This window comes from Apis mellifera, linkage group LG2 (assembly GCF_003254395.2).
Source record: "Apis mellifera strain DH4 linkage group LG2, Amel_HAv3.1, whole genome shotgun sequence".
In the NCBI taxonomy this organism is placed as follows: Eukaryota; Metazoa; Arthropoda; class Insecta; order Hymenoptera; family Apidae; genus Apis; species Apis mellifera.
The window spans coordinates 12,742,896-12,765,400 of record NC_037639.1 but is presented as its reverse complement, the minus strand read 5'-3'; the positions used below and the strand labels follow the sequence as shown (position 1 = coordinate 12,765,400).

The following is a 22,505-nucleotide window of genomic DNA, read 5'->3' as shown; positions in this document are numbered from 1 at the left end:
TAGGAGGATATGGTATGTCTGTCCTGCACGGCAACCGGTGAAAGAGTTTGCCTGGCAGCCGAGGGATTTGGTAATCGACACTGTTTCCTCGAGAATATCGCGGATAAGGTAAGGTATTTAACGTGCGAACGGCCGCCCAATTATTTCCCGTACTACTTACGAAATAAAGCAGGGGAGGGGAGGGGGAAAGTGAAAAAGTTGCATGTTTTTGTTTACGCTGTTTGCAGAACATACCGCCCGACCTGTCGCAATGCGTATTCGTAATAGAGCAGGCTCTCTCGGTACGAGCTTTGCAGGAATTGGTCACTGCTGCCGGTTCCGAGACGGTAACGTACCACTTCTTTATCACTCGTAAACATGGTGCAACGATATACTATATATATATTTATATCATAGAAGAATATCGTTACAACGTTTACGAAGCAATTTTTCGTCGACGACGAAAAATGTATCTTAGATTTCTATAATAATAATAATTCGCTTATCCCTCCTCGTCATCTCTTTTTCTATTTTCCTGTTCAGACGTTCTCGTCGCATCATATTTTTCAGTTTTGCTTGATCAGTTTGCGTGACGACAAAGCACAAGATTTTTTTTCTTTTTTCAAAGAGCGAAACTCTCCTGCGCATCGTGCGTAAGGATCGATAAGGTTCACGATATAAATGATCTCAATAGGTAAATCACCCGCATAGGAGTGGGCCATAAAATTTTGTTTGATCTCATCTCTGCAGGAGAGGATTAATCGATTATTCATTTGTCCATATTTAATTTTCTTTTTTTTTTTCTTTCCATTTTTTTGCGAACTAAAACCGAACGATGCACTTAGAAAGTAGTAGATTTCCGAATCGAGTCAATAATAAAATAAAAATTTGTTTTTCGACAAACTGTCAAGCACATTTGACTCTCTCTTTCTCTCTCTCTTTCTCTCTCTTTCTTTTTTCTCTCTCGATTTTTATTTTCTCTCTTTTTTTTTTTTTTTCCTTCGAACAAGATGCAAAGAAATAAATTTTCTGAATGCATCCGCACTTTTTTTCGTTCCTTTTTCTGTCCAATCAATAATTATTGTGGCATGCATCCATGTAGCAATCCGTGTAACACGTCTCAAATTGTCTTTCGTTTGTCCGTATTGTCTTTTTCTGTCCCTCGTGTTTATTGTCCAATTTTTTTCTTGCGTCTGCACCGATCGCAATTGCAACTCATCGCAATACGAGAATCATCCACATGCGTGAAAATCGCACGTATATAGACACATATGTGTACATAATACATTTCACCTATCGATCGACATTCTAGGCGTGTTCACCTGATGAATTTCTTTTCATTTTCTCTTTTTTTTATTCTCTCTCTCTCTCTTTCTCTCTTCCTTTCTCTCTTTTTCTATCTATCTATCTATCTATCTATCTATCCATGATTGGCAAGACAGAAAAATTGAGATTTACAACACTTATGTTTCTGTTTGCAGCAGCAAGAAAATTTAGTAAGTATATCTTTCGTATCACTCTAAGACACCGTTTACGTTCACTGCGCTTGTAAGTAACGTCATTTGCTTGCGTTCTTTTTGGATATTCATACATAAATTCATACATACTTTATATTTCTTTTTTTTTTCTTCCATTCCATTTGCCTTTTCTTTCCTTCGTTCGATACCTTCTTCACTTGGTTTATTTGTATCTGTGCATTTTATGTTTTTTAAACGCTCACGTTATGTTGTTACGCTGATCACGCGGATCTACGAATGCATTTTCTTTTCTTTTTTTTTTTTTCCTCCCCTATTTTATGTTCAATTAACACGCAACAATCGATTTAAAAATACTCGTTCCATCACAAAAGCACGTATATACATGCTTGCCAATTTCAACTTGTTATTCGTTAACAATCGTTATTTATGGCCTTCTCTTATCGGTAACGCTTGTGAACTTTCATTTACGTTTTCTCTTCCTTCCTCTTCTTCTTCTTCTTCTTTAATCCAATTTTCACATATTCACATAGCCTAGGTTCTCCATCTGCTTCAATCGCTATATCTCTGTGCATTTGTAGGGAAAGGGTACAGGATCCGGACACAGAACGTTGTTGTACGGTAACGCAATTTTACTAAGGCATCAGAACAGCGACATGGTAAATATATATATATATATACGTATACATTTTCACAGATATTCGGGGAATAAACGACTCGTTATCGTTATCTCATTTACAGTATTTGGCTTGTCTATCGACCAGCTCGTCCAACGACAAGTTGGCTTTCGACGTGGGCCTCCAACAGCATTCTCAAGGTTAGCCGATGGAACGCGATCGAATTTAATAATATGAACCGATATCAATTCCTGTCGTGCTTCCATAATACGCATACATCTGATACAATTGATTTAGGCGAGGCTTGTTGGTGGACGGTTCATCCAGCATCGAAGCAAAGGTCCGAGGGTGAGAAGGTTCGAGTCGGCGATGACCTTATCCTGGTATCCGTGGCCACAGAAAGATACTTGGTATTCCAACCAAAAATTTGTACAAAATTTCAAGATATTTCCCTTTTGAATTCTTCGAAATAATATCCATTCCCATCTTTTTTTTTTTTTTTTCCTAGCACACCACCAAGGAGAACGATTTGTCGGTGGTGAACGCCTCGTTCCACGTGACCCACTGGTCCGTGCAACCGTACGGAACAGGAATCAGCCGGATGAAATACGTCGGTTACGTATTTGGCGGTGACGTTCTTCGATTCTTCCACGGTGGCGACGAATGTCTCACCATACCATCAACATGGAGCACAGCGCCAAGTCAAAAGTAAATATTTGAAACAGAGAATCCGATCCGTTCGTTTTAAAGTTGGGAGGAAAGCTTTTTTTTTTTTCCTGAATCAGACTTCAGTTTCCATTCGACTCGTCGGGGATAATTCGATTAGCGATACGATCGAAACCACGTACGGTTTCCGACGTTTAATTCCGATATTGTTTACACACAGTATAGTGATCTACGAGGGAGGGAGCGTGATGAGCCAAGCAAGATCTTTATGGAGGTTGGAGCTGGCGAGGACGAAGTGGGCAGGCGGTTTCATCAATTGGTTGCACCCGATGAGAATCAGACACCTGACTACAGGCCGGTATCTCGGCGTGAAAGAAAACAACGAATTGTATCTGGTCGATAGGTATTTTATTATTAGAAAAGTTCAAGGGTCAGGCCGATAATCGCCGAGTTGTATGAATTATCTTCTTTTTTTTCCCTTCTTCTTCTTTTCTCTTCCCTTCCCCTCCGTCCGTTGGAAGGAACGAGGCCACGATCGAGACCTCGACGTTCTCGTTGCGGCAAGAGAAGGATGATCAAAAGATCGTTCTCGAGGACAAGGATCTCGAGGTTATCGGTACACCGATCATCAAATACGGCGACTCGACCGTTATCATGCAACACGCCACCACTTGCCTCTGGGTCTCGTACAAAGTACGCCCCTTTTTCGTTCAAAACTTTAATATTTTTCCTTCTGCCTCCCTTGAAGAGAAATCAAATTGCTCCGTGATTCTATTATAGTCGTACGAGACGAAGAAGAAGGGAGTGGGCAAGGTGGAGGAGAAGCAAGCCGTCCTTCACGAGGAAGGGAAAATGGACGACGGTTTGGTCTTCTCCCGTTCGCAAGAGGAGGAGTCTAGGACAGCTCGAGTGATTAGGAAGTGCAGCAGTCTGTTTACCCAATTCATCACGTGAGTATCATCATCAGCCGTTCGTGCTTGCCGCGATTAAAATATGGAGAGATTGAAAAAACGGCAGAGGATGGGAGCATAATTGGCAAATTAAACAGAGTGGATTAAAAGGAGCGAATACGTTTTAGAGGCCTAGAGACGCTGCAAGTGGATAGAAGAGCGTCCATGTTCTTCCAAAATGTGAATCTGAACGAGATGGTGATGTGTCTGGAAGACTTGATCAATTACTTTGCTCAACCCGAAGACGACATGGGTAAGAGAAAAGAGAATAACTTCTCTCTCGCGACGAATAACATCACCATTGTTCGTTTCTGCGCGTAGAACACGAGGAGAAACAGAACAAATTCCGAGCCCTGAGAAATCGCCAAGACCTGTTCCAAGAGGAAGGTATACTGAATCTGATCTTGGAAGCCATCGACAAGATCAACGTGATCACGTCTCAAGGTTTTCTCGTCGCTCTTTCGGGTGACGAGAGCGGTCAAGCCTGGGACCAAATATCCGGATACCTGTATCAACTGTTGGCAGCGATAATCAAAGGGAATCACACGAATTGCGCCCAATTCGCCAACAGCAATCGATTGAACTGGTTGTTCAGCCGTTTAGGCTCGCAAGCTTCGAGCGAGGGGACGGGGATGTTGGACGTGCTTCATTGCGTCCTCATCGACTCGCCCGAGGCTTTGAACATGATGAGGGTAAGCGAAACTCCGTCCTCTCGTTCGATTTCCTCGGATTCGATTAATGTTAATCTCCGCAGGACGAGCACATCAAAGTGATCATTTCCCTGCTCGAGAAACACGGAAGGGACCCGAAAGTGTTGGACGTTCTTTGCTCGCTGTGCGTGGGTAACGGCGTCGCCGTCCGATCGTCCCAGAACAACATCTGCGATTTCCTGCTGCCCGGCAAGAATCTACTCCTGCAAACCCAACTGGTCGACCACGTGGCGAGCGTGAGGCCGAACATATTCGTCGGTAGAGTGGAAAATTCAGCTGTTTACCAAAAATGGTACTTCGAAGTCACCGTCGATCATATAGAGCAGACTACGCACATGATGCCGCACTTGAGAATAGGATGGGCCAACACTTCTGGGTAGATTTCGATATAGATAGATTGTAGATCCCGCGTTCGCATTCTCTCATTCTTCCCTTCCCTCTTCCCTCCAAAGGTACATGCCGTATCCCGGTGGTGGCGAGAAATGGGGTGGAAACGGTGTCGGCGACGATCTCTACTCGTTCGGGTTTGACGGCGCCTATCTGTGGACGGGCGGTAGAAAGACCCAAGTTGTCCACAACGTGACGGAGCCTTACATCAGGAAAAGCGACGTGATCGGTTGCGCGTTGGATCTCACGATACCCATAATCACGTTCACCTTCAACGGAGCGCCCATTACAGGATCGTTCCGAAATTTCAACCTGGACGGAATGTTCTTCCCCGCCATCAGCTGCTCGTCCAAATTATCCTGCAGATTCCTGTTAGGCGGGGACCACGGCCGGCTCAAGTTCCAACCTCCGGAAGAATTCTCACCGTTGGTGGAGAGCCTGCTACCCCAACAAATTTTGTCCCTCGATCCGTGCTTCTACTTCGGGAACATGAACAAAGTGGTGCTGGCCGGCCCCTGGCTGGTCGAGGACGACACGGCTTTCGTCCCGGGCCCGGTCGACACTTCCATGATCAATCTGCCGTCCTACGTCGAGCAAATCAGGGACAAGCTGGCCGAGAACATCCACGAGATGTGGGCGATGAACAAAATCGAGGCCGGATGGATGTACGGGGAGCACAGGGACGACATGAGGAAGATACATCCTTGCATCGTTCAGTTCGAGAGATTGCCGGCGGCGGAGAAACGTTACGACACTCAACTGGCCGTCCAGACTCTCAAGACTATTCTGGCGTTGGGCTATTACATCACCATAGACAAACCGCCGTCGAGGATAAAAACTTTGAGGCTTCCGAACGAGCCCTTCCTGCAGAGCAGCGGTTACAAGCCCGCTCCTCTCGATCTCACCGCGATCACCCTCACGCCCAAGATGGAGGAGCTGGTCGACCAACTCGCGGAGAACACCCACAATTTGTGGGCGAAGGAAAGGATCAGCCAGGGTTGGACGTACGGCCTGAACGAGGACTCGGAGATGAGAAGGAGCCCGCATTTGGTCCCCTACCCGAAGGTGGACGAGGCGATCAAGAAAGCCAATCGTGACACAGCCAGTGAAACGGTGAGGACGCTTTTGGTCTACGGATACATGTTGGAGCCGCCTACAGGGGAACAGCACGAAGGTAAAAATATATATATTGGTAAGAGTAGATTGGTTACGTATGTTCAAAAATTGCTCGTTTTGATTATGCAGCGCTGTTGTTGGAGGCCAGCAGGTTACGCCAATTGTCGTTTAGAACTTATCGCGTTGAGAAGCATTACGCGGTGAGCAATGGAAAGTGGTACTTCGAGTTCGAGGTTCTGACGGCTGGTCCAATGCGAGTTGGTTGGGCGAAGGCGGATTGCATGCCCGGAAGCATGCTGGGAAGCGACGAGAACACGTGGGCATTCGACGGTTACAACGTGAGTGTCATCCATAGCTTGTATCCTGCGTTACAACACGTTTTGACACGTCGAGAATTTCGATCATAAGTACGCGAGAGAAAGAAAAAAATAAAATAAAACGTATATGAGGAATTATTATTATTGTCACTGCTTTGGACAGATTTGTGCGCGAGTAATTTTTCACGCGTAGGTAAAAAAGGTTTGCCCGTGAAATTTTTCATTCATAAATCGATCGCTAAGTGTTGAGTGAATGAAGGATTAATCATAATGATACCAATCGTGAATGTCAGGTAACTAAAGTACACGCCGGTACCCACGAGTCATTTGGTCACAAATATCAAGTGGGCGACATTGTTGGATGTTTCATTGACGTCGCGGACCGAACGATCAGTAAGATTTTTCAAAAAAATATATCCAAAATAATTCGATCTGCAGGTCTATCATCTTTCTTTTTTTTTTTTTTTTTTTTTTTTTGTTACGTTTTCTACTACTGTTTCTGTCTTTGTCTCTGTCCATGTTCTTTTTCTCCATGTTGACTTGATTGTTTCTTTTTTCTGCGTTTCCTTGTGTCCAAACATCGAACGAAATTAATGGGGGATTTCGTTCGACCAAGTGTGGCTTTTCTTTTTATCAACCGCGAGGGAATTCGCGAGGAACTGTTGTCCGTGCGATATTATTATCGATCAAGGTAAATCGTTTCTCCCCTTTCGTATCTAAAAATCTCGTGAACGCGCGCATCAGAACGTCGAAAAAAATAAAAACGAAACGTCAACGTCGAATTCCGTTATTTAAACGTACAAAGAATTACAATTAATCGCGTCACGGTTTCCCGATCAGACTCAGAAATCGGAAACGAGGGAATTTGAAATTGGTGAAATTTTGTTTTAAAGGAGGAAAAAGTATACTCGGGAACAGCCGAGACATTTGGCAAACAATGGCAGGTTGGAGACGTTGTCGGGGTTTTCCTGGATCTAATCGACAGAACGATTAGTAAGACGGAATCTTTCAAGCGAACGCTTCAGCTGCCATTTCAAGCTATACATACATACATATTATAATTTGATCAAATAGAGAGATAGATTACTGGATACATTTCTCTCTGGAACAGAGTGTATACAGAGTTGGAGAAAAATTCGAGAATGGATACTTTGATTGTTCGCTTTTTTTAAATCTTATTTTGTTTCGTTCTTTGTATCAATAAGCACGCGAGTAATTTGCACTGTGAGCGTCGTCGTTTGTTTGATCGGCCAAACTTTGCAATCGTCGTACTCTGCAAAGCGAATCACGTTTGTTTTATCAATTCGTTCCCTTTCGCGAAACGATTCGGATGTTCATTATCGTCGATTGCAATTTCATCTTGTCATGTCAATCACCGGCAATGCTTTCATATATATATATTATTAGATTTTTCGCTCGGTGCCTTAATCAATTCGTGCACTTTCATCACGCACAATGCCAATTTACATGTGTGTTGTTCTTGTACTTCTTCGTATCCAGTATTCTATTCGGTCAATGTATATTGTAAATAACAGCGATAATGCTTGTCATATTTCTCATACGACTCATATTTGCTAACCACTAAGAAAAAAAAAAGAACCAAGAGTGGTCATCTTGAAATTTGAGGAAAAAATAACGACCTCGAAAGAAGAACGGCTTTTCGAAATCGTCATCGTATCGATTAAAAAGATTCTTCCAAAAATCAGAAATGCCCTTCTACCTTTTACCTTTTATAAATCTCGAATTAATTGTTTATTTATTTTTCCTCGATCGATTCACCCGATAACATCGTCCACTTATTTTTATCTTTTCAACATTTTACGTAAATCCCCTGCATGCATGTTCAACGTTCGTTTCCGTTTCCACAATTTTCACAATTTGCTTCGCATAATTGTACATAGTTGCATTTTATCTACCGTTTTTAATCTTTGTATGCCGCTATTAACCGATTACCTTAATGCTTCTTTAAAAATTTCAAATTGCTAGCCGCAATTATTATTTGTACTCCTATGTTTCTTAGTCGACCCCTTTAAAACTAATTCCGCAATAATTCATAAAATTATCTGAAATCTACAAACATCCCCTCCCCCCGTTTAGGCTTTTCTCTAAACGGGGAACTGCTGATGGACGCGTTGGGCGGCGAGACTTCGTTCGCCGACGTGCAGGGCGATTGCTTCGTGCCAGCTTTCACTCTCGGCGTCGGTCAAAAAGCGAAATTAACGTTTGGACAGGACGTGAACACCCTGAAATTCTTCACCACCTGCGGCTTGCAAGAGGGATACGAGCCGTTCTGCGTGTAAGTGACGCAATGATTCGATCCGTAAATCCTGTTCCTCGAATAATTACAAAATAATCTTGGATGCGCACAGAAACATGAATCGACCGGTTACATTCTGGTACACCAAGGATCAACCGATTTTCGAGAACACGGACGACATGGCCGACACGAGGATAGACGTGGCCAGGATTCCAGCGGGTTCCGACACCCCGCCATGTTTGAAGATCTCGCACAACACGTTCGAGACGATGGAGAAGGCGAATTGGGAATTCCTTCGACTGTCGTTGCCAGTTATCTGTCAATCGATCTTCATTTCGGAGAGCGAGAAGCTGAGAAGATGGCAGGAGATCAAGATGCGACAGAACAAATTGTTGTCCGAGCAGATGGAGCAAGCTCAACAAGTTCCCTCCGCTCACATAGAGCAGATCATGAAATCTGGTTTCAGTATGAGCGACATCAAAGGTAACATATTCATGTAAAGTCTTCTTTTTAATATAAATTTTAACCTTAAATTTGATTGAAATCCGAAGGATTGCAAAGGAACTATTCGGAGGATGCGGTGGAAGCCGACGAAATGATGAAAGAGTCGCCGATTCCTATGCAGAGGAACAAACCGGCCAGGCCTCCGAGGAAAGGTTCCCTGTACGGATCGAGGACTGGAAACATGGAGAACGCGATCAGCGAGGCCGACATGAATGGATACGGCGACATGAACGGCGATATCAAAGACGATAAGAAGAAACGTGGGCGTTCGCCGTTCCGGTTAGTATAATTCTTTCATTTCCATCGAAATTTCTCTTCCCCGGAGATAAATGGATTTTGATATTTCGATATTCCTAGCAAACTTAGCAAAGAGATGGAGGATGCCCCGTAAGTTTTCGAATTAAATCTAACCTCGCGACTTGAAACATATTTTATAATCCATATACGTATATATATATATATGAAAAAAATGAAAATCCACGGATATTCCATACGTCTTTCAACGTTCCACAGATTCTTCTCGCGGAAAGCGAAGTCTCCGGATGCGAAATCGAAAACGCCCGAGCCACCGATACGCTCCGACGTCTCTGACAAAAGCACAAAGACGCTATCGATGAACAAAGCAAGTAGCCGGCCTCCCCAAATTCGTATATCAAACGTAAAACTATTTATTTTTATTTGTTTGTTCGTTTGTCTGTTCGTCCGTCCAATCTCGTTATCCAATCTTTTCGTTTCGAGACGATATAAAGGGAAACTTTTTTCTTCCTTCCCACAGACGGATTTGAAAGTGGTGCCGCCCCAGATCCCGGAACGAAACGCGCCCAAAGCAATGTCCGTTCTGACCGGAAGCGGCGTCGAGGCGATTGGGAACGAGATATTCGATACGGAATGCTTGAAATTGATGAACGAATACTTCTACGGGGTACGAATATTCCCTGGACAGGATCCCACTCACGTTTACGTAGGATGGGTGACCTCGCAGTACCATTTGCACACCAAGGACTTCAATCTGTCCCGCGTGAGGAAGGGTTCCGTAGTTATCACGGATGACTACGATCGTCCTGTAGAGCAGTGAGTACTCCATTCTTCCATTGTATATATTCGAACGAGAAAGAATGTTTTGGAGAAAATACGACGTAACGTTTGTCGTTACGTTGACCAGGGTTGACAGGCAAAGTTGCTACATGGTGAGAGCGGACGAGCTTTACAACGAAGTGACGCAAGACGCGTCTGGCAAGGGTGCGTCTCAGGGGATGTTCGTCGGATGTTTCGTGGACACGGCGACCGGTTGGGTCTCGTTCACGTGCGAGGGAAAGGAGACCAGTCACAAGTTCAAGATGGAACCCGACACGAAACTATTCCCCGCCATCTTCGTGGAGGCCACCAGTAAAGAGATCCTTCAAATCGAGCTCGGAAGAACTTCCACCACGTTGCCACTGTCCGCCGCGGTGTTGCAGAACTCTGAGCGTCACGTGATACCGCAGTTTCCGCCCAGATTGAAGGTTCAATGTTTGAAGCCTCACCAATGGGCCAGAGTTCCCAACCAGTCCCTCCAAGTGCACGCGTTAAAATTGTCCGATATCAGGGGTTGGTCCATGCTATGCGAGGACGCCATATCGATGCTGGCTTTGCACATTCCCGAAGAAGATAGGTGTATCGATATCTTGGAACTGATCGAAATGGACAAGCTACTCAGGTTGATTGAAATTTTGACAAATGAAAAAAAAATTGCGTTTCGAGGATCGACTCGATCTGTTTTCGATCGTTTTCAGCTTTCACGCGCACACTCTGACGCTGTACGCGGCTCTCTGCTACCAATCGAATTACAGAGCAGCGCACGCTCTGTGTCAGCACGTCGATCAGAAACAATTGTTGTACGCGATTCGAGCGGAATACATGTCCGGACCCCTACGACAAGGATTCTACGACTTGCTGATCGCGTTGCACCTCGAATCGCACGCGACTACGATGGAAGTGTGCAAGAACGAATACATTATTCCTTTAGGTGAGCCCTAAAACAAATTTTTCTCAAAGCGTGTGAACGTCCATCGTATCGTAACGAACCTATCTTATCCTTTTCAGGTCAAGAATTGAAGGAACTGTACGAAAACGAAGAAATGAAACACAGTCTCAGGTATCTGGAGACCGAATCGGTCCGACCTCAGATGAAAATGACGGACATCAGGTAAATAGAACGAATCGAAAATTAAATTTGAACCCCGTGACTAATAGTCGGCATCAAGGGATGATTCTTCCAGCGACCAGGCGATCGAGAACATAAGGAGCCTGTACAGCCCGCACTTCCCCCTCGACGTGGTGCGGGATTACGTGATGACAGCTTTGAACGAGGCCGTCGAGATCAATCAAGTTCACAATCGAGATCCGATCGGAGGCAGCAATGAGAATCTTTTCCTGTATGTAATTATTCGCAACGAATACGCGCACGCCTGGCATAATCCTCGCATATTTAGCGTGCTCGCCAACAGAATAAGAAGGAGAAGATAACGCTTTCAGGATAATAATTCGCTTAGCTCTGCAGAATCAGAATACCTTGTGCCCTCGTATTGTTCTTTTTCGTTCAACGATGTGCTTCGTTTGTTGCAGACCACTTTTGAAACTTGTAGACAGGTTGCTCTTGGTTGGAATGCTCAGGAACGAAGACATCATGAAGCTTCTGATCATGATCCATCCCGAGACTTGGGACCCAACGTTTGAAAAAGGTAGGGAATCAAGTTGTGCAATCGTGTGTTTTCATTTTTTTGGGGAGTGAGAGAGAAAGAGGAATGTAAAAATGAATTGCAGAGGGAAAGGACGAGCACAAGAAGGGATTGCTTCACATGAAAATGGCCGAGGGAGCTAAGCTGCAGATGTGCTACCTTCTCCATCATCTGAACGACATCCAGCTTCGACATCGCGTCGAGTCCATCATCGCGTTCAGCCACGACTTCGTCGGTGATCTCCAATCCGATCAACTTAGACGTTACATCGAGATCAAACAGTCCGACTTGCCATCGGCGGTGGCAGCCAAGAAGACCAGAGAGTTTAGGTGTCCGCCTCGAGAACAGATGAACGCTATCTTAAGTTTCAAGAATATGGAATTCGAGGATGATCCCGAGAATATACCTTGCGGGGAAGAGTTGATAAGCAAGATGAACGAATTCCACAACAATCTCATGTCTTACGTGTCCTTGCACGCTCTTCAGGAAGCGGCGGATGCTTTGGAGGAGTCAATAGAAGAAGTTCAGAAACCTGGCGCCATTAAGAGGCTGTTCAATTTTATCAACGCGGTGAAAGAGTTGGAGGAGGAACCTAAACCTGAACCGGAACCTGAAAAGAAGACTCCAGAAGGTTTGAAGAATTAAATTAAAGAATAAATTATTTCTTCTTCTATTATTGCTTCATGTTTTTCATTTTCTCTTACAGAGGTATTCCGCAAAGTTCTTATAAAGACTATCGTCAGCTGGGCCGAGGAATCTCAGATCGAGACTCCAAAATTGGTTCGAGAAATGTTCAGTTTGCTTGTCCGTCAATACGATACCGTGGGCGAATTAATTCGAGCCTTGGAGAAGACTTACGTGATCAACAGCAAGACGAAAGACGACGTTGCTTTGATGTGGGTCGGTTTGAGCCAGATACGTGCCCTGTTGCCTGTCCAAATGTCCCAAGAGGAGGAGGAATTGGTCAGAGAACGACTCTGGAAATTGGTGAACAATCACACTTTCTTCCAGCATCCAGATCTGATCAGAGTATTGAGAATTCACGAGAACGTGATGGCGATCATGATGAATACGCTGGGCAGACGTGCGCAGGCGCAGTCCGACGCTCAAACACAACCGCAGACAACCGAAGGAGAACCAGTTTCCAAGGAGAAGGATACTTCTCACGAAATGGTGGTGGCATGCTGTAGATTCCTGTGCTACTTTTGTCGAACATCGAGGCAAAATCAGAAGGCGATGTTCGATCATTTCGATTTTCTCTTAGAGAACAGCAATATTTTACTGTCGAGGCCATCGTTAAGAGGTTCGACGCCATTGGACGTGGCATATTCCTCTCTTATGGAAAACACGGAGCTTGCTTTGGCACTGAGAGAACATTACCTCGAAAAGATTGCCATCTACTTGTCTCGTTGCGGTTTGCAATCGAATTCGGAATTGGTTGAGAAAGGTTATCCTGATCTGGGTTGGGATCCAGTGGAAGGTGAACGATACTTGGACTTCTTGAGATTCTGCGTTTGGGTTAATGGTGAGTAAAATTTAAAATTTATCTTTTTATCTTGAGATTTAAATCCAAAAAATATTGCACATAAATAATTACAATTCCCTTTTAGGTGAAAGTGTCGAGGAAAATGCAAATTTAGTGATCCGTCTGCTGATCAGAAGACCAGAATGCTTGGGTCCAGCTCTTCGTGGTGAAGGCGAAGGTTTATTGAGAGCCATCATAGACGCCAATAAGATGTCCGAAAAAATCGCGGATCGACGAAAAGTACACGACGAAGCAGAGGGTTCAACGGTCATGCAATTCGAACATCCACTTCCAGAATCAGACGACGACGAAGACTATATCGACACGGGAGCCGCCATCTTGAATTTCTATTGTACTTTGGTGGACCTATTAGGCCGCTGCGCTCCAGATTCTTCCGTTATCGAACAAGGTAAAATTCTTTTATTGTCGAAAATCAAAATTCCTTTCCCCTGGATTTAAGATATCATCCGATACATCCGTAAGTATCACCGACTCGAACATCACACTTGTATACACACTACTTTCACTATTTTGAGTTGACAAACTATTTGCGAGGTTAGTTTCATTTCCAATCTATAGCCATTCTCTTTCATTTCCAATTCATCGCGAGCTCCTCTACCTATTTCGTTACTTTCAAAATTCTCTAAGTCTAATAACACTGTTTATTTTTTTTTGACGAGCAACAGAGGCTTCTACAGAATCTGTCGGTAATATATACAAAATCATGCTTTTCGTTTCTTTAATGATCTCGTTTTGTGAACGAGATTACATCAGGCAAATTTTTCAGGAAAGAACGAATCTCTTCGAGCGAGAGCCATTCTTCGATCGTTGGTGCCTCTTGATGATCTACAAGGTGTCTTGTCTTTAAGATTCACCTTACTGAATCCAGCAGCAGGTGAAGAGAAACCAAAGAGCGATATGCCGTCTGGTTTGATTCCTGGACACAAGCAGAGCATCGTTCTGTTTCTGGAACGCGTTTACGGCATCGAAACTCGGGAACTGTTCTTCAAAATACTCGAGGAAGCTTTCTTGCCTGATCTCAGAGCTGCTACTATGTTGGATAGGGTAGGTAAAATAGAATACAAATTCAATTTGAATCAAGAAAAATAGACGAAAATTGTGTTCTCGATCTCTATTGTCAATTGTTTTAGAACGATGGATACGAATCAGATATGGCGTTAGCGATGAATCGTTATATCGGGAACAGTATTCTACCATTATTGATCAAGCATTCCAAGTTCTATAACGAGGCTGACAATTACGCGAGTTTATTGGACGCCACGTTACACACTGTATACCGATTGAGCAAGAACAGAATGCTGACAAAGGGTCAACGAGAAGCAGTCTCGGATTTCCTCGTGGCATTGACCAGGTAAGCAAGATCTTTCTCAGAAACGTAATTGAAATGATTAACGGAATCGTTTTGTTGCTTAACAAGAGAAGTCCACGAGTTAAATGTCTCGTAAGTTCGAACAATATTATTCTAAATTGCTAATTCACGCCTTCGATTATAGTCAGAAAAATTACGCTATGAGGGTAACGATGCTTATAGATTACATTACCCTCGATTCTTCTTTTTTTTTTACAATAATTCCTAATTTTTTTCTCCTTTTAGCCAAATGCAGCCTAGTATGCTGTTGAAGCTGCTTCGAAAACTGACCGTGGATGTATCCAAGCTATCTGAATACACGACCGTCGCTTTAAGGGTAAGTTATTTTTTTATTATTAAAAAAAAAGAAAAGAAAAGACGAATAAAAATTAAATAAAATTAATTATACGATAGCTGCTGACTTTGCATTACGATCGTTGTGCAAAATATTACGGTTCAACCGGCGGACAAGGTGCATACGGTGCATCGAGCGATGAAGAGAAACGTTTGACAATGGTTCTGTTCAGCAACATATTCGATTCGTTGTCCAAGATGGATTATGACCCAGAATTGTTCGGAAAAGCTCTGCCTTGTCTCACAGCTATCGGTTGCGCGTTACCGCCTGACTATTCGTTATCTAAAAATTACGATGACGAGTGGTACGGAAGTAAATCTGCGTCTGCACAGTCGCCCGATGGACCATACAATCCTCAACCTATCAATACGTCCAGGTATCACATTTTTTTTAATCATAAGAACCATAAAAAGGTTCATAATAATATGGAATTAATATTGATTTTGTTATTTGACAGTGTGGTGCTGAACAATGATCTTAATCAGATAGTACAGAAATTCTCCGAGCATTATCACGATGCTTGGGCCAGCAGGAAGTTAGAAAATGGTTGGACGTATGGCGAACAGTGGTCCGACATGAACAAAACTCATCCGAGATTAAAGCCTTATAACATGTTAAACGATTATGAGAGAGAACGATACAAAGAGCCAGTTAGGGAGAGTTTAAAAGCTTTGCTTGCTATAGGATGGAGCGTTGAACACGCAGAAGTGGATGTGCCCTCTACGAATCGTAGCTCGATGAGAAGATCATCGAAAAGTCAGGTAAATCAAAATCCTGTCCATCACATTTCTATGAATACGATTATTGAATTATATGAATGATTTCAGGGTGATTCGGCAAATCCATTCAATTACAATCCTCATCCAGTTGATATGACCAACTTGACTTTGAGCAGAGAAATGCAAAATATGGCGGAACGTCTGGCGGATAATGCGCATGATATTTGGGCGAAAAAGAAGAAAGAGGAACTTATCACTTGTGGTCTGTGTCAACAAAGAATCGATATGAATTATTACGTTTGAAATTCAAGAGTAAAATATTTGATCTTTAATGTTTGTATTCTTTTTAGGAGGAGGTATCCATCCTCAGCTGGTCCCGTACGATCTTTTGACCGACAAGGAGAAACGAAAAGACCGCGAACGTTCCCAAGAATTCCTAAAATATTTGCAATATCAAGGTTACAAGCTTCACAAACCGAATCGAGGCGGAGAATCGGAAGTTGCGACAGCTGGTGCCTCGGTGGAGTTGCGATTTGCATACTCGTTGCTAGAAAAGTTGATAGCCTACTTGGACAAGGCTACCATCAATATGAAATTGTTGAAACCTTCAGACACGTTCAGCCGTAGAAACAGTTTCAAGACGTCCACGAGAGACATCAAATTCTTCAGCAAGGTCGTTCTTCCGTTGATGGAAAAATATTTCAGCACGCACAAGAATTACTTCATCGCTGTGGCCACGGCTACCAACAACGTTGGAGCTGCGTCTCTGAAGGAGAAAGAGATGGTCGCGGCTCTGTTTTGCAAATTGGCAAGTCTATTGAGATCTAGATTGGCTGCGTTTGGACCAGATGTTAGGATCACTGTCAGATGCCTTCAAGTATTAGTCAAGGGGATAGACGCGAAGAGTTTGGTGAAGAATTGTCCCGAGTTCATCAGAACGTCAATGTTGACTTTCTTTAATAATACTGCAGATGATTTAGGACACACGATTCTGAATTTACAAGAGGGCAAGTACAGTCATCTGAGGGGAACACATTTGAAGACTTCCACGTCTTTGTCGTACATCAATAGCGTAGTTCTGCCGGTTTTAACAGCCATGTTCGATCATTTGGCTGCCTGCGAGTATGGTAGCGATTTGTTACGTAAGTATACAATTTTCAAGTAAAATATATCCGAGTTTTTAACACGACTTACTTTATTCTTCTATTCTCAGTGGACGAGATTCAGGTAGCATCCTACAAAATGCTGGCATCTCTTTACACCTTGGGCGTAGACGCGACGTTGACGCACGACAGAAAGTATTTGAAGACAGAAATCGAGCGTCACAAACCGAATTTAGGCTCTTGCCTAGGTGCTTTCTCCAGTTGTTTCCCCGTAGCGTTTTTGGAGCCCCACTTAAACAAACACAATCAATATTCTCTTCTGAATCGTATCGCCGATCACTCGTTGGAAGCGCAGGATATTATGACGAAAATGGAATCGAGCATGCCCACCCTCGAAACGATTCTGACGGAGGTCGATCAATTCGTCGAGTCTGAGAAAACTTACAACGAAGTTCCTCACGTGGTCGACGTTATTCTTCCTCTACTTTGCTCTTATCTGCCCTTCTGGTGGGCCCAGGGCCCGGACAACGTAAATCCGACCGAAGGAACGTATGTCAGTATGGTTACCAGCGATCACATGAATCAATTGCTGAAAAATGTATTAAAATTGATCAAGAAGAACATCGGTAATGAGAACGCACCTTGGATGACTCGTATCGCGGCTTACACTCAACAGATCATCATCAATTCGTCGGAGGAGTTGTTGAAAGATCCGTTCTTACCGCTCGCTGAACGTGTCAGAAAGCGTACAGATACTATGTTTCACAAGGAGGAATCTCTTCGTGGTTTCATCAAGTCGTCGACGGATGACACGTCTCAAGTCGAAGCACAGATTCAAGAAGATTGGCAACTTTTGGTTCGTGACATCTATTCCTTCTATCCTCTTTTGATCAAGTACGTTGACTTGCAAAGGAATCATTGGTTAAGGAATAACATATCAGAAGCGGAAGATCTTTACAATCACGTGGCAGCGATATTTAACATCTGGTCGAAATCTCAGTACTTCTTGAGAGAGGAGCAGAACTTTATATCTGCAAACGAGATCGATAATATGGTGCTCATAATGCCTACTGCGACCAGGAGACCTGCCGCCATCTCGGATGGAACTGCACCTTCTGGAGGAGGCAAGGTTTGTATCAATGATATTTCGATCAAAAGATAAATTTATAATTAATGAAATGATACGATTAACAGAAAAAGAAGAAACATCGAGACAAGAAGAGGGATAAAGACAAAGAGGTGCAAGCTTCTTTGATGGTAGCATGTTTGAAAAGATTACTCCCAGTTGGTCTCAATTTATTCGCCGGTCGTGAACAAGAATTAGTGCAACACTGCAAGGACAGATTCCTGAAGAAGATGCCGGAATACGAAATCGCTGAATTCGCCAAAACCCAATTGACTTTACCGGACAAGATCGATCCAGCTGACGAGATGTCGTGGCAACACTACTTGTACTCCAAGTTGGGCCAAAAGAAGGACTCCATGGAACCAGTGAAAGCGCAACAACTGGAGGATGTGGTTGCGAGGATCACAGACATGGCCAAAGTTCTTTATGGTTTACACATGGTAAGTGAAGAATCATTTCGAACAAAATAAATCATTGTTTCCCGCAATACTCCGCGATCGTTATTTTTTTAAACAATCAAAGCTTATTTATTCTAAGTAATTTTGTGTTCTCGAGTAGATAGATCATCCGCAACAGCAGAGCAAGGGTCAATATCGATCCGTGGTGTCGATACAACGTAAACGAGCAGTAATTGCTTGCTTCCGTCAAACTTCCCTACATTCCTTGCCCAGGTATCCTGTTTTCGTTTCAATCGCGTTTCGTTCCTGGCAATAATAAAATAATCAATCGTTTGATAACTTTGGTTAACCTTATGTTCATGTTTTGATTTGAGTTTCGTGTATATTTTTTAAACCATCAAATTAACCATCAATCCATTTCTTAAAAATTAACCTTAACCATCACTGTGCTCTTGTGATTATTTGTTAGTGATCTAACAACCATAGTTGTGTGTGCATGCTGCTAAAAGGCAACGAAACCTCCACCATCTCGGGATGGATGGAAGCGTGTGTTGTGCGCAGCAAGAAAGAGGGCAGCGATCGCATGCCTGCGTAGCGAACCACTTTACAAGTTACGAAGGTAAAAAAGTTTAATGTTCGCTTCAACTTTTCCATAAATTTATCATATATTTTCCTATTTTATTTCAGGCATCGGGCTATAAATATTTTCGCGCGAACATATTACGAGCTCTGGTTGCAGGATGAAAATGTTGGCCAAGAAGTGATGATTGAAGACCTAACGGTAAGGAAAAGAAATATCAAACTCGATATTCTTTCAATACAAATATTTTGTTTCATATTTTCCGCCTCACTAATCGGTGTATATTTTTTTCAAAGCAATCCTTTGAAGACGCGGAATTGAAGAAAATGGACAAGGACGAGGACGAAGGAAAACCAGACCCGCTCACACAACTCGTAACGACGTTCTGTCGTGGCGCTATGACAGAACGATCTGGCGCGCTTCAAGAAGATCCTTTGTACATGAGCTACGCGCAAATTATATCGAAATCTTGCGGCGAAGAGGAAGAAGAAGGTGAAGATGAGGGCGGAGGGGGCGAGGAAGAAGGCGGCGCTTCGATCCACGTAAGTATTTTCTTCGATATCAGAATCAAAATATCGAGAAAATTTTTTTCTCTAAAATACTCTTTGAACTACACATTTTTTTTCTTTAAATGGAAAATTTAAAGAAGAGAGACTAACAATATGTTTGAAACTTATTAACAATTTCGTATCTTTTTTTCGCGTACTAACCCTGTAGAAGCGGGGCCATAAGCCACTTATGGTAAGGACACGTAGTCGTTTGTGGAAATTCAATTGCTTCTATATATGTAATTGACTTCGTTCCAATTTAAAAAATCCGATTGCTACCATTTGCTCGTCGCAGTATCGATCGATTAACCCAAAAAAATTTCGTTCATCGTAGTTGATCTGATTAAAATTGATTCCTATTCGAACACACATATACATATACGAGTACAAATATGTAAATACGCTTGCATCAAAAGTAGCCAGTTTCCTGATCACTCTCTGAAAAATTTTTCGTTTCCACATCATTATATTCCCTTCTCGAAAAATATCATAGACATTGCTGATATCAATAACCAAGAACCCAATATATCGTAAATATTCCCGATATTATCAATAATCAATTCTATGATGCTTTCTTTAACGCTCTTCCTAAAGCGACCGATGCACAAACTTATGGTAAGATACTTGATAAATAGAAATTAAAATCCTTGAACTTTCCCAATTTCAAAATTTACTTTCATCTGTCATATCTAGGAACAAGAAATGGAAAAGCAGAAGCTTCTTTTCCACCAAGCGCGACTCGCGAATCGTGGCGTGGCAGAGATGGTACTGCTTCACATCTCAGCCTGCAAAGGTGTTCCCAGCGAGATGGTGATGAAGACCTTGGAATTGGGAATCTCCATCCTACGCGGCGGTAATATAGAGATTCAACGAGGAATGCTGAACCATTTGAAGGAAAAAAAGGACGTAGGATTCTTCACATCGATTGCCGGTCTCATGAATTCCTGCAGTGTATTGGATCTGGATGCGTTCGAAAGGAACACGAAAGCGGAAGGTCTTGGTGTTGGTTCCGAGGGAGCCGCTGGAGAGAAGAACATGCACGATGCTGAGTTTACATGTGCTCTATTTCGTTTTATTCAACTGACTTGCGAGGGTCATAATCTTGGTAAGTATTCTTTCTCAAAATGATGGAATAATAAAAAGAAAAAAATAAATTCGTGTAATTTTCGATATCGATAGACTGGCAGAATTATCTAAGAACGCAAGCTGGTAACACAACAACGGTGAACGTAGTCATCTGCACCGTCGATTATCTACTGCGACTCCAAGAATCCATCATGGACTTCTATTGGCACTATTCCAGCAAGGAACTCATCGACCCTGCCGGCAAGGCTAATTTTTTCAAAGCTATTGGCGTTGCCAGTCAGGTGTTCAATACCCTCACTGAGGTGATTCAAGGACCCTGCGCACAGAATCAACAAGCATTGGCACATTCTCGATTGTGGGACGCGGTTGGTGGATTCCTTTTCCTTTTCTCTCACATGCAAGACAAGTTGTCCAAACACTCGAGTCAGGTGGATCTATTGAAGGAGTTGCTCAACTTGCAAAAAGATATGATCACTATGATGTTGTCTATGCTGGAAGGTAATTACTTCTGATCAAGAACTTCGATAATATTTAATTAATTTTTTTTTTTATGAATGTCTTACGATTTTTGTCATTGCAGGTAACGTTGTAAATGGAACTATTGGAAAACAGATGGTGGACACATTGGTAGAATCTGCGGGCAATGTCGAGTTGATTCTCAAATACTTCGACATGTTCTTAAAACTGAAAGATCTCGTATCATCTCCTAGCTTCTTAGAGGTGGATTTGAACAGCGATGGCTGGGTGTATCCGAAAGATTTTAAAGAAAAAATGGAACAACAGAAGAGCTATACCGAGTAAGTATTATTCTTTGTGCTTCCATGAGGATTAACGAGAAATTCATAATGAAATTTTTGCAGCGAGGAAATCGAATTCTTATTGGCCTGTTGCGAGACGAACCACGACGGTAAAATCGACTACGTGGCTTTCATGGATCGTTTCCACGAACCGGCTAAAGAAATCGGTTTCAATCTTGCCGTTCTATTAACCAATTTATCGGAGCACATGCCAAATGAACCAAGATTGGCGAGATTCCTCGAAACAGCAGGCTCTGTGTTGAACTATTTCGAGCCATACCTCGGCAGAATCGAGATTCTCGGTGGAAACAAGAAGATCGAACGCGTATACTTTGAGATCAAGGAATCAAACATCGAGCAATGGGAGAAACCACAAATTAAAGAATCGAAGAGGACATATTTCTACAATACCGTAGTAGAGGCAGGAGAGAAAGAAAAATTGGAGACTTTCATCAACTTCTGCGAAGACGCTATCTTTGAGATGCAACACGCGAGTGCGTTGATGGCAGTGGAAGAAAGTGGAGGAATCGGGAAAGCCAGAGAATCTTCCTATACCTACATGACGGATGACGACGAAGAAAGAAACAAGGATCCTATTAGAAGAGGCATCCAGACGTTTAAGGATAGCATTTACTTCTTCTTCTCCATATTCTCCCCTAGCAACATCAAGAACAAGATTGCCGAGATGCAACAAATGACATTTTTGGAACTCTTTATCGGTTTCTTCAAGATGATTTTCTACGCGTTCTATTATTCTGGTTTTGGCGTTGGTTGCGTGATCGGATATTTCATGAAATTACTGTTGGCGTTGATGAAAGGACCACACGTGGAAGAGCCCGTAGTCGAGGTGAAAGAGGAGGAGGAGAAACCATCGAGACATTTGCCCGCTTTGCCGCCAACTCCGGATGAGTCTAATCTACAGGTTCGAAAAAAATAATCAGAATCATGGTAAACAAAGAAGAACTAAACAAATTCATCGAATGATTCAAATTTTGAACAGGTACAAGCGTTCGGAATGGATATAACGAAAGAGGAAGGGGGACAGATAAAGATTGCACCTCACGAATCGGCTACGTCTACCCCTCAATCGAGTATCGAGGAAACGGGCGAAAGTACACCGGAAGAAGCCACTGGAGAAGAAAGTGCGAGAGCTGAGGGAGGTGGAGACATGGAATCGCCTGTTTCGTTGGCCGATTTGTTAGGG

The 22,505-nt window shown here is 42.9% G+C and overlaps 1 protein-coding gene across 9 annotated transcripts in view; it reads left to right on the top strand.

Annotated features, from left to right (window-relative positions):
- Positions 1-22,505, top strand: part of LOC408680 (ryanodine receptor) — a 33,749-nt gene that overhangs the window by 8,083 nt on the left and 3,161 nt on the right. Inside the window, exons 3-52 of one of the 9 annotated variants that reach the window (XM_006569035.3) lie at positions 4-108; positions 228-326; positions 1,461-1,475; positions 2,036-2,113; positions 2,196-2,271; positions 2,369-2,481; positions 2,580-2,779; positions 2,958-3,140; positions 3,259-3,430; positions 3,518-3,687; positions 3,816-3,940; positions 4,009-4,379; positions 4,442-4,773; positions 4,850-5,958; positions 6,030-6,238; positions 6,511-6,610; positions 8,315-8,513; positions 8,587-8,957; positions 9,026-9,257; positions 9,492-9,636; positions 9,754-10,049; positions 10,141-10,674; positions 10,751-10,983; positions 11,061-11,163; positions 11,222-11,392; positions 11,583-11,698; positions 11,781-12,326; positions 12,402-13,220; positions 13,306-13,629; positions 13,907-13,927; positions 14,008-14,285; positions 14,372-14,592; positions 14,659-14,682; positions 14,836-14,926; positions 15,004-15,320; positions 15,402-15,705; positions 15,772-15,925; positions 16,014-16,805; positions 16,877-17,895; positions 17,961-18,332; positions 18,451-18,563; positions 18,978-19,071; positions 19,167-19,412; positions 19,588-19,611; positions 20,013-20,033; positions 20,112-20,523; positions 20,598-21,002; positions 21,085-21,301; positions 21,365-22,223; positions 22,302-22,504. In XM_006569035.3, the coding sequence (XP_006569098.1) occupies positions 4-108; positions 228-326; positions 1,461-1,475; positions 2,036-2,113; positions 2,196-2,271; positions 2,369-2,481; positions 2,580-2,779; positions 2,958-3,140; positions 3,259-3,430; positions 3,518-3,687; positions 3,816-3,940; positions 4,009-4,379; positions 4,442-4,773; positions 4,850-5,958; positions 6,030-6,238; positions 6,511-6,610; positions 8,315-8,513; positions 8,587-8,957; positions 9,026-9,257; positions 9,492-9,636; positions 9,754-10,049; positions 10,141-10,674; positions 10,751-10,983; positions 11,061-11,163; positions 11,222-11,392; positions 11,583-11,698; positions 11,781-12,326; positions 12,402-13,220; positions 13,306-13,629; positions 13,907-13,927; positions 14,008-14,285; positions 14,372-14,592; positions 14,659-14,682; positions 14,836-14,926; positions 15,004-15,320; positions 15,402-15,705; positions 15,772-15,925; positions 16,014-16,805; positions 16,877-17,895; positions 17,961-18,332; positions 18,451-18,563; positions 18,978-19,071; positions 19,167-19,412; positions 19,588-19,611; positions 20,013-20,033; positions 20,112-20,523; positions 20,598-21,002; positions 21,085-21,301; positions 21,365-22,223; positions 22,302-22,504 (13,733 nt within the window). Of the gene's footprint in view, positions 1-3; positions 109-227; positions 327-1,460; positions 1,476-2,035; positions 2,114-2,195; positions 2,272-2,368; positions 2,482-2,579; positions 2,780-2,957; positions 3,141-3,258; positions 3,431-3,517; positions 3,688-3,815; positions 3,941-4,008; positions 4,380-4,441; positions 4,774-4,849; positions 5,959-6,029; positions 6,239-6,510; positions 6,611-7,110; positions 7,211-8,314; positions 8,514-8,586; positions 8,958-9,025; positions 9,258-9,335; positions 9,366-9,491; positions 9,637-9,753; positions 10,050-10,140; positions 10,675-10,750; positions 10,984-11,060; positions 11,164-11,221; positions 11,393-11,582; positions 11,699-11,780; positions 12,327-12,401; positions 13,221-13,305; positions 13,630-13,906; positions 13,928-14,007; positions 14,286-14,371; positions 14,593-14,658; positions 14,683-14,835; positions 14,927-15,003; positions 15,321-15,401; positions 15,706-15,771; positions 15,926-16,013; positions 16,806-16,876; positions 17,896-17,960; positions 18,333-18,450; positions 18,564-18,977; positions 19,072-19,166; positions 19,413-19,587; positions 19,612-20,012; positions 20,034-20,111; positions 20,524-20,597; positions 21,003-21,084; positions 21,302-21,364; positions 22,224-22,301; position 22,505 lie in introns of all 9 variants that reach the window. The other 8 variants (XM_006569047.3, XM_026439046.1, XM_026439045.1 and 5 more) reach the window with 8 other exon arrangements.